The sequence below is a fragment of the Thecamonas trahens genome, assembly GCF_000142905.1.
Source record: "Thecamonas trahens ATCC 50062 unplaced genomic scaffold supercont1.22, whole genome shotgun sequence".
In the NCBI taxonomy this organism is placed as follows: Eukaryota; order Apusomonadida; family Apusomonadidae; genus Thecamonas; species Thecamonas trahens.
This window is the reverse complement of record NW_013657658.1, coordinates 347,724-358,402: the sequence shown is the minus strand read 5'-3', so window position 1 is coordinate 358,402 and position 10,679 is coordinate 347,724. Positions and strand designations below refer to the sequence as shown.

General features: G+C 66.1%; 3 protein-coding genes across 3 annotated transcripts; 1 reads left to right on the top strand and 2 right to left on the bottom strand.

The window, feature by feature from the left end:
* Positions 1–31: 31 nt before the first annotated feature.
* Positions 32–3,315, top strand: AMSG_05326 (uncharacterized protein; the record flags this gene model as incomplete). Its single annotated transcript, XM_013902581.1, has 3 exons — positions 32–34; positions 122–2,636; positions 2,870–3,315. The coding sequence occupies 3 exons, from the start codon at positions 32–34 to the stop codon at positions 3,313–3,315; spliced, it is 2,964 nt and encodes a 987-aa protein (XP_013758035.1).
* A 12-nt stretch (positions 3,316–3,327) lies between these two features.
* AMSG_05325 (PPK-1 protein) lies at positions 3,328–6,680 on the bottom strand (the record flags this gene model as incomplete). The annotated part of the gene is made up of 2 exons (XM_013902580.1): positions 3,328–5,794; positions 6,667–6,680. 2 exons carry the CDS (start codon positions 6,678–6,680, stop codon positions 3,328–3,330), a joined length of 2,481 nt encoding a protein of 826 aa, XP_013758034.1.
* A 2,396-nt stretch (positions 6,681–9,076) lies between these two features.
* Positions 9,077–10,608, bottom strand: AMSG_05323 (RuvB-like 1; the record flags this gene model as incomplete). The annotated part of the gene is made up of 2 exons (XM_013902579.1): positions 9,077–10,489; positions 10,591–10,608. The coding sequence occupies 2 exons, from the start codon at positions 10,606–10,608 to the stop codon at positions 9,116–9,118; spliced, it is 1,392 nt and encodes a 463-aa protein (XP_013758033.1). The 3' UTR covers positions 9,077–9,115.
* Between the last annotated feature and the right edge of the window lie 71 nt (positions 10,609–10,679).

Genomic DNA, 10,679 nt, shown 5'->3' with positions numbered 1-10,679 from the left:
TTGCATTCCGGTCGACTTACACGCACAGACAATGGTACCGCCCCCCCCCTCCCTCCTCCCCCCCCCCTCCTATCCCCTCCCCCCCCCCCCCCTCCCCCCCCTCACCCTCCCCGCTACAGAGTTTGTCCTTGCCCAGGTCGAGTGGCCGCTCCGTGAAGCGGTGCTGCACGGGGCATGGGTGGTGCAGGTTGCAGGCTCGACCACTCGCTCACGGCTTGTGGTCATCACGGACTACCATCTGCTGCTGGTCAAGGCCGGACGGGTTGTCAAGTCGTCGCGCAAGCTCGTTGCCCGCTATCCGCTGCTCCAGCTCTCGGCGGCGGCAGCAGATCTTTCGGCCGGCCAGCTCAAGCTGGACTTTGTCAAGCCGGGCGAGCTGGTCCTGGCCGGCGTGCCCGGCGCCATTACCCAGGCTCTTGTCGCCCGCTACCGCCTGCTCACCTGGGGCTGGCCGGCAGACCTAACGGTGGCCTTTGACGACTTTGCCTGGGCCGCGCCGCCGCTGGATCCCCCCCCGCTTCCCGCACCCTCGCCCGGTGGCAACATCCTCACGGCCTACCGCTCCGTCGCCGCCCTCCAGGGCTGGTCGGCTTTCTCGCCCGATCTTGACCGCTTCCTAGCGCAGATTGTCGACGGACCGTGGGCGCGCTCGCTTCTTCTCTCGGAAGTCCCCAACGTTTCGTCGTCCAAGAAGGTCTCGCTCAACCCGCTCGCCCTCGCCCTCAAGTTCAACCGCTACTTTGACCGCCTCGAGCTGACCGACGTCTCACGCCCTCGCATCCTCGGCCTCCTCGCCTTTGCGCTCGCTTCCAACACCACCCTCACCCAGCTGGTCGTCTCCAACTGTGGCGCCCGCACCGGCATCGACAAGCTCACCGCCGGCCTGCTGGCCAATCCGGGCCCGGCCTCGCTCGCCCTCCTTGATCTCTCCTTCAATCCGCTCAAGGACAAGGGCGTGGCTGCCCTCGCACCGGCGCTGGACACACTGCCGTTCCTCACCACCCTCAACCTCAAGGCCACGTCCATGACTGGCGACGGCCTCGCCGCCCTCCTCGCCTCGCGCCCACCGGACTCGCCGCTTCACGCCATCACGGCTCTCGACATTTCCAGCAACCGCCTCGAGGCCACCGGCTCGTCGGCGCTTGGCGCTTGGCTCGCCGGTCATCGCGTTGTCCGCCTGCAGAGCCTGGGCCTTGGCAGCACCGACCTGCACCTCGGGCTGCTGCTGCAAGCCATGGGCATGCGCGTGGCCACCGTCATGCCACCGGCCGCTGTCCTCTCCACTCTCACCGCTCTCGACCTCTCGGGCCTCGACATGGACGGCGACACTATTGTCCGCGCTGTCACCTTTCTCTCTGCCCTCTCCGCCCTCGCTGACCTCAACCTCTCATCGATGCGGGTCGAGCCGGCGTACCTCGCTCGCCTTGTGGCGGCTTTTGGCTCGGCATCAGCCTCCCACGACGGCAAGTGCAAGCTCGCCCTTGCCGACCTCGATCTCTCTGCCGGGAACGCGCCGCTTTTCCTGGGCTCGTTTGGCTCGTTTACCTCGCTCCACACACTTGTCCTCGACGACTTGACGGCACCGCCGCCTGTTCTCCTCCTCCTCCTCAATGCGCTCAAGCCGTTTGCTACCAGCCTGCGGACTCTCTCGCTCGATCGGGTGTTCAAGACCAAGTCGCGTGATGTCCCGCAAGTCGTCATGAACCTTGCGGCGCTCATGGCGACCGGCGCGTACTCGGAAGTGAGCTTGGTAGGCGCCGGATCCCGCCGACTCGGCGCTCACGGGGCCATTCTCCTCGACGCGCTCGCCACCCAGTCGTTTGCAACCCTCCGCGCCCTGGACGTCTCTTACAACCGGATGGGCAGCGCGCTGGTCGCTCCGCTGGTCTTGCTTCTTGCCGACAACACTACTCTTGTCTCGCTTAGCTTTGACGGCAATGGGCTCTCCCTCGACGAGTTTACCCTGGTCACGGACGCGCTTGCGTCGGCCTCGGCGCTTGTCGAGGCCGTCATTCCGGTCCGCGACATCAAAGTCATGCGCGCCAAGGTTGGCGTCGAGACCAAGCTCGCCATTGCCCTCCTTGTCAAGCGCATCAAGGAGACGCTCGCGCACAACGCTGCTGCCGCCGCTGCCGCCGCCGCCACCGCGGCTGCTGTCGCCACCAGCTCCGACGCGAGCTTGAACGAGTTGAACTCGTCACTGGGCACCAGCCTTGCCGGCGACGGCCTTGAGCTCCCTGACTCGCAGCCGCTGAGGCTGCGGACAGGCTCGCGGTCGCGAACTCTCCTTTTGGAGCGGCGGGCCTCGCGGGTCCGATTGTCCATCGCGTCCGCGGCGTCGCTTGACGACATTGAGGCCGCGCTTGATGACATCGAGGCCGGTATCGGCGGTCCTGCCCCGGGCCACCACCCCCGCACCCGTTCGCGCCTTGCGTCGCGGACCTTTGACTCGTCGACGTCGTCGACCTCGTCGGATTATTCGGGCTACTCGCGGTCAGCTCCACAACCATCACCGACCGACACGCCGTGCTCCGACGCCGAGCCAGAGCCAAACGCCGCTAGCGCCGACGCGCCATCACTGGCATCGGCAGCGCGAAACCGGCCGCCGCCGCCGCCGGTGCCGACGACCGACCCACGTCGGCGTGGCCGGCCGCCGCCGCCCGCCGTACCGACCGCCACTGACCGACGAATTCCGACTCTGCCGCTGCCGCGAAGGCCGAAAAAGACCAAAAAGACCGCCCCCGCCATTGCCTGCACCCGTCGCCGCGGCAGCACGCCGCCAGAGCCTGGGGTGGAAGCAGCGCCGGCATCAAAGCCGGCTCTCGCCCGCCGGCCGCCCCCCCAACACCCGACCCGCAAGAAAAAAGAGGGTTTCTTCCCGCGTCTGCACCTGCGCCTGTTCCTGCACCTGCACCGCCGCCGACAACCTCGCGGCGAGCCACGCTTGTCAAGCCACCGACATCGTCGGCAGACGCTACCCGTGTTCCGGCCAAGACCAAGGCGCGGCGATCGACACTGGTTAAGCCGCCGTCGTCGGCGGCGATCGCGGCCGCAGGCGGCTGTGGCGCGCCGCCGCCCAAGCCGCCGCCGCCGGCCGCCGCCCTTCTTGCTGCCCTGCCGGCAGTCGAGCCCGACTCTGACTCTGATGAGCCCGAGGCCGAGGCCGAGTTTACGCCGACCGACTACCCGCGAGCATCTGTTGTCTGCTCGTCCATCGAGCGGCTGCTTTCCGAGATCAACGTCTCGGTCGATGATGGCGGGTACGAGAGTGACCAAGGTGACGACCCCTTGCTTCATCTGCTGAACGCACTCTGATCGGAATAAAAGCTACGGAAAGACCGAGTCGGCCACAAACCGCAGCAGACGTGCGGCGTAGCCCTCGGGCGGGAGAGCGGAGATGTCGACGGTCCGCGAGGCGTGGCGGAGCTTCTTCAGCGAGCGCTCGACCTTTTTCGACACGTTGTACCGCTGGAAGAGGTCGATGATGCCCAGCGCGTACACGTATTCGCCGTCTGTCGAGCTCAGCACCCACAGCGGGTCGCCAAGCAAGTCGCGGGCCGGGCGTTGCGGCCCGTCGGGCGTGACCCGCGAGACGCCAACCAGCACCGAGTAGTCCATGAGGTTGTGGGCGGTGAGGAGGCGGGCGTCACTCTCCAGCTGGCGAAGCAGCCGCCGCCTTGCGCGGGCGCTGATGGCGAGGCCTGCTGGAAAGTCAACAGCAAAGTCGTTGTCCATCAGCAAACCTGACGACTTGCCCGTGTTGGCGGCGTCCAGCTTGGAGCCTGACTCGGGCGAGCCGGCGGCGCTCGAGCCGGGCGAGAGAGCGGCGGTGCGGCCAGACAGAAGCCCCAGGACCGGAGTGGTTGGCGTCGTCGCGGCCAGCGGCGACGGCTCTGGACCCGAGGCCGAGTGCAGCGACGAGGCACGGCCGGCAGACATGCGATTGACGGTCGAGCCCTTCAGATCGTAGACGGCATCGTGCTTGACATCACCGAGCACGTTGCCCATGACCATGAGGTAAACGGTCTCAAACTGGGTAACGTGAAGCGCGTAGAGGCCGAGGATGGGGCAGAGGAGCGTGGACTTGTTCATCGTCCGGTGCAAGTAGTACTCGGGCAAGAGTTGGAGGAGAACGGCGACTTCCTTCGACGGCATGGTTTTGACCATGAACCGGGCATCAGCCGAGAAGCAGAAGAACGAGCCGGAGCGGGCAGCCGAGAACGAGGCCTTGATGCGGCCGGCGCGGTAGAGGTCGGGCGAGATGACGCGGGCAATCTCTGCGGCCGAGACCGAGCACACGCCGCGGATGGCCTCAAACAGATCTGCGGCATAGACGGTGATGTGGTGGCGCGACTCGCCCGATGGCGGTGCCTTGCCGGTTGGCGAAGCGTCAAAGGTGTCAAACGCACCCGACATGGCCGAGTCGGTGATCGAGCCGACGTCGTCGGTGTCGTGGAGGGACGAGGTAACGCCTGCGTTGCGGAACTTGAACTTGAACGAGTACCTTGTCTTAACCTCGGCAAGTTTGCGGAGCTCGGTGAGCGGCGCGGTGCGTATAAATTCCTGCGTCTCACGGACCTTGGCATCGTAGAGGTTTTGACAGACACCAGAGAGCATGCAGAGGAGCATCTCGACCCGGAACTCGGAGCCAAGACCCCAACCGCGGACTTCGTTGGGATCGACAAGCGTGGGGGTGCGGAGGCGGATCTTGGATGAGCTGACGGGCGAGACGGAGCCGTAGCGCATGGCCGGCTCGTCGCCGAACGGGGAGAGAAGGGCAGTGTACGGGGTGGTGACTCGCGGCAGGCCGGAGCCAGGAGCGTCACCCTGGATGGAGACAATGCCGGTGAGCGTGTCCCAATCGGGTGCGTCGACGGTAGCCAGCTCATCGTAGCCGGTTTGCGGCGGGAAGAAGCGGCGGCAGCATGGCAGGCGCGAGCAGAGGACGCGGCGGACCGAAGGCTCGAGCATGCGCACAAAGCAGATGAGGACGGCCTGGCCCGAGTACATGGCGGCAGTGAGAAGGCGGAGGAGGTGCGGTTGCTGGGCATCGGCGCCGTAGATGGCCGAGTACGTGTGGCGCCAGATGAGCGGCGGGAGCCAGCAGACGACAAAGACAAGGACGTACCAGGCGTGGTGCTTGAGGAGCTGAGCCCGGCGCGAGCGGGCAAAGATGAGCTGGCCCTTGAGGCGCCAGGCCACAAGGTAGACAAGGGTGTAGAAGCCAAAGCCGCCATATATGACGATGAGAATGTCGGTGTACCAGGCGGCGACCGAGTGGATGGCGACCCAGCAGGTGAGATCTCCCGAGACGGTAAAGTGATGGTTGGCGAGGACGGCAGCGACGCCGATGAGCGACATGAAGAGGACATAAGCGTGGTAGAACTTCATCGAGGACTTTGTGGAGATGAGTGGCGCCTTGAGCTCACGATAAAAGTTGAAGACCCACACAAAGTTGTACCCGCCGGTGGTCACGCCCCAGAACTCGCCGTAGATAGCGGCGGAGACGCACGAGTCTGCGATGAGATGAAACGAGTGGTCGTAGAGGCCCGGCCGGGCAACCGGCGAGCGAGCAAGCCATGCCACCGATGAGAGAAAGAACTTGAGCGAGAAGGCGGCGTCGGCGACCAGGTTCCAGAAGATGATGGACGACGGGTGCTTGCGGAGGGCAGGGATGGATGCGTAGAGCGAGAAGGAGAGGGTGCAGAGAACGAGGGCCAGCGACGAAGTCACCAGGTACACATACACCGTCGAGTCGAAATCCTGCACATACTGCGCCACAAGCTCCTCCCTACTGGTCATGTCGCTTCCCCGCAGACGTCCGTCCACCTGTCGATGCGCGCCGAGCGTGTGCGCCGAGCGTGTGCGCCGAGCGTGTGCTGGTGTGCGTGGGGAGGGGAAGGGGGGGAGGGGGAGGGGGGGTAGGGTAGGTAGGGAGGGAGTGAGGGCAAGGAGTGCAGTGTGAGTGAATGTGGGTGGTGGTGGTGGGGGTGGTGGTGGTGGCCTTCGGGTGAGGTCGGCTCGTGGTGTGAGTCACGCGGCTTTGTGGCGCATGTGAGCTGTGGCTGGGCGATGGAAGGGCGATTGGGGGGGGGGATGGAGCGGGGATTGGAGGAAATGGAATGGAGTGGTAACGAGGATATGGAGGGGGATACAGGGGCAGGGAGGGTAGCGGGAGGACGGGAGCATGTATTGATGTATTATTGAGGGGGGATGGGGGATCAGGATGCGGGAGAGGGGGGGGGGAGGGGGGGGGAGGGGGAGCTTACCATGTCATTGTCCGGGAAGGGGTGTGGATTCTGATGACTTTCTTTCGATGCCAGGTCATGGGCATGGTCACATCGATTGCCGCTGACCACCATCGATTGCCGCTGACCGCCATCGATTGCTATTGAACGCCATTGATTGGTCGCCATTGGACGCACGCCATCGCTTCGCTGTCGTTCCCGCCACGCCGTCTCCTCCTCTCACGCTCACTGCCTCACTCCATACCGCCCCCCCTCCCCCCCCTCCCCTCCCCCTCCCCCCTCCCCCACTCCCACCAATGGCTGCCATCCGCCCGGGACCCCCTCCGGTGGCTGCTGCTCCTTCGCCACCGACGCCAGCCACTGCACCTCCTACGCCTCCCGCCCCAACCGCCGACCCCAGCCGACGTCCGGCGCCTACCTCTCCGCCCGCATCTCCAACTCCGTCTCTGTCTCTGTCTCCGGCCCTGTCTCCGGCTCCTGCCAGCGAAGGCCAGCCAGCGAGAGCAGAGCCAGGCTCCGATGCCACTGCTGCTGCCGCCGCGATGCGCCCGATCTCGCCGCCAGCCGCCAGCCGCGTCCCGGCTCCAGCCGCAGCCAGCATGAGCCCGATGCCGCAGGCGATGGATGCGAAAGGCGTTGACGCTGTTGCCGAGGCCTCCTTTCGGGCCATGTTCAACTTGTCGGCGAGCGTGCCCGAGCTGGCTCGCCCGATGGAAGTGCGAGCCGGCAGCGATGCCGACGCGGACGACCCGGGAGATGCCGACGACAAGCGGTCAGCGCTTGCAGGTGCGTACTACGCCCGCCGCGCCATTTTTGCGGCCTACTACTCGACGCCGGGCTTTTGTCTAGATGGGCCAGGAGGCTTCCGGAGGTCGGCAAGTGCTGCGGTGTCGACGCAGCATGCCGGCGCAGTGGTGGTCGCGCTTCCGGCGCAGCACCGCCGGCGCAAGCTGCGTGATCCGGATGCGGCAGCGAACAACGGGCAGGCGTCGGCGCTGGCCAAGGTTGGCACGCCGTTTGCCGGCTCGCCGGCTGACCCCATCGGCGGCCTTGGCGCGCAGTGGCTCGTGAGCGCTCCGCTCAAGCCGTTTGGCGTGGCGATCGGCGAGGGCGGGTCGGGCAGGCCGGTGCGAATGCGGACGCCGCGCTCGCGCGGCTGGCGCGCTGGATGGGGCCGCACGGGTGCAGTGGTTCGCCGCAAGGTTGAGCGCCTAGTCTCCGAGTGCAAGGCCATGGGCGGCATTGTGTTTGACGACCCCGAGTTCTCGCCGGCCAACGTGCTGGCCACGATTTCGCGGAGCCCACCGCCAACGGCCCGGGTCGAGGCACTCTACCCGGGCGCGTCGATGTTTGTTGATCCTGTGGTGCCAGGCGATGTGGTTCCGGGGCTGCTGTCAACGACGTACCTGCTCGGCGCGGCAGCGGCGGTCGGCGCGGTCGGCATGCTGCATCCGCTGTTTGTTGCGTTCTCCACCACATCGTCGATCTACGGGGTGCGTCTGTTCAAGAACTGCCGGTGGGTGTACGTCGTGGTCGATGGGAGCGTGCCAATTAACGACGCTGGGGCGCCGCTCTTCTCGCGCGCAGCAGACTCGCGCGAGCTCTGGGTAATGATTCTGGAAAAGGCGTACGCCAAGCTGCACGGCTCATACGACGCCATTGACCGCGGAACCGAGAAAACTGCGCTGGTCGATCTCACCGGCGGCATTCCACTCGACATCCGGCTCGACAAGGGCCCGGGTCACGACGCCATCATGTCAGGCACATTTTGGCCGCAGCTCGTCGAGCTCGTCTCGGCACCGACCACCGTCGTGGCGGCGTACTTGGTCAACGAAGCCGTGGTCGCCGCCGCGACCGAATCGTCGGAGAGCGAACCGGCCGCCGCCGGCGACCTCCTCCCGTCGCGGCTGGGCCTACTGCAGGGCCACGCGTACCCAGTCATTGGCGTCAGCTCCGAGGACGGAGTCGGCGGCGGCGCCGCGCGGTGGGTCAAACTCGCCAATCCGTGGGGCTCGCCGTCGCTCTCGCGATTCACTGCCGGGCGTGACGACCCGCCGCGGCCGCGCGGGGCTCCCCACGAGGACGGCATCTTCTACATGCCGCTAGCCCATTTTACTCAGTACTTTACAGGGCTCGACGTGTGCAAGATCCCACCGGCGTCATACACGCCGCACACGGTCAAAGGCGTGCTCTCTGCGGCCGATGCTGCCGACGGCGGCCGCCGGGTCCGCGACAAGTGCGCGCAGTATTGGATCCAGGTGTCCGGACTTGCGTCTGCGAGTGCAAGCGATAGCGACGCCGACGCCGACGCCGACGCTGACGCTGACGATGACACCATCCACCTCCTGCTGGTGCTCTCGCAGCCCGACTCGCGGCTTGTCGCCGGCTCCGAAGTCGGCTATCCCGACGCGCTCGGCCTGCAGTTGGTTCTCGCCCACCGTTCCGACGAGAGTACTACCCGGACCCGGCTGATCGCCGGCGATGGCCGTAGCGTCGCCGGACCCAAGTACCAGAAGACCCGCGATGTCGGCCTCGAAGCGCGTGTGTCGCGGCGGGCGCTGGTGGCGCCGGGTGCGCAGCTTGTTGTCGTCGTCTCGACATGGGAGCCCGGCGTCGAGCTCAGCTACGCGCTCCGGGTGTATGTCTCGGAGCCATCCAAGCTGTTGCGGCTCGCGCCAGCAGCGCCTGCGGCGACAGACCGTGACGCCGGCAGCAGTAGCGCTTCCGGCGAGAGCGCGGCTGACGAGCACGAGAACTACGACGACAGTGGCTCGCAGACTGACGGGTCACTGCGGTAGGTGGCCTGGCGGCTGCCAACCACCTGCTAAAGGTCGCTTGTTTTTACAGCCACACTCATGCACGCTCACTTACTGGAGGTAGCCGTCCTCCGAAGCGGCCAGGGTACGGCCGGAGGTCTTGGCGTCGACAAACAGGTCGTTGGTCTCCTCGATGTCGTCCATGTCGACGGTCTCGTGGCCGTTAATGCCGGCGAGGATGGAGGATGGGGTGAGGAGCTGGACGGCGTAGCGGAGCGAGGTGGAGACACCGATGTCGGCGAGCTTATCGATGGCATCGTCAGCAAAGCTGAGGCCCTCGACCCGGGCGCGGACGGCGAGGATCTGGGCGACATCGTCCTTGCCGTAGGGCAGGGTGGGGATGATCATGAGGCGGTCGAGAAGGTCGACGGGGATGCCGTGCGGGGCGGCGACGTTGGTGCCGCGGACAGGGGTCACGCCGCGGTTGGTGGCAAAGATGACGATGGGTGCGAGGGTCGACTCGAGGGCGCGGTTGAGGAAGGTGAAGCACTCGATGTCGAGCATGTGGACCTCGTCGATGAAGAGGACACCCGGGACGAGCTCGGCCACACCCTGGTCGATGTACTGGTTGACGACCTTGTTGATCTCGCCACGGAGCTTCTCGGTGATCTCAGTCTTCTTGGGCTTGATCATCTGGCCGACCATGGACATGATATCCTGCCCACCCTGCGGCTTGGCGTTGGCGAGGTCGAGGTCGTGAAGCGTCACGTCCTGCACAATCTCCTTCTTCTTGTGGACGTTGCCCTTGGGCAGCGGCACGTACTCCTCGGTCTCAAGGTCGTGGTCGGTGGAGAACCGGTCGGAGCGGCCGACACGCTTGACTGAGCCGGACGAGGCCTCGATGTAGATGACGTCGCCGACGGCGATGTTCTCCTTCTGCATGGCCTCGTAGATTGACGGGTCGAGCTTGAGCTGCTTGGAGCCCTTGGTCGTCTTGAGGCCGATGACGACATGCGAGATGGTCTTGCCGTAGCCACCAAGCGGGTTCTCCGTCTCCTGCGGCGTGAGCTCCATCACCTCGCCCTCGTACACCTCCTTGGACTCCTTGATGCGCAGGCCGATTGCCCGCCGGAACGACTCCATCAGGATCTCGGTCGGCTTGACCTCGGCCGAGTACACCTCGGACGCCACCAGCGGAGCAAATGGAACCTTGGTCCCCAGCTCGGCGGCAATGGCCATGGCTAGCGCCGTCTTGCCTGTCCCGGGCGCGCCCGCAAGGAGCAGTGCGCGCCCGGCCATCTTCTTCACCTTGATCAGCTCGACAATGACGCCGGCCGCCTCACGCGCCGCCAGCTGGCCCACCAGCCCAGCAGCAACCGGCTCGGGCGTTCCATCGTCAGCCAGGCCCAGGCCCTTGATGTGCGAGTGCGCCGCCACCCGCTGCGACTTGGCCGTCGACTGCACCGTCTCGATCGCGATCTTGGACTGTCTCCACCCGTCCGCCCGCGCCCATTCAATGCCTGTCAGTCCTCCACCTTGCCCGCCCCGGCTTGCTCGCCGAGCCTTGCCAGCCGCGCCTAGCTCACCCGGCCCCAGCCCTTCATGATGATCACCTTCGAGAGGGGCGGGGGGGGGGGCAGGGCAGGGGAGGGGAGAAGAGGGAGGGTATAGCTGT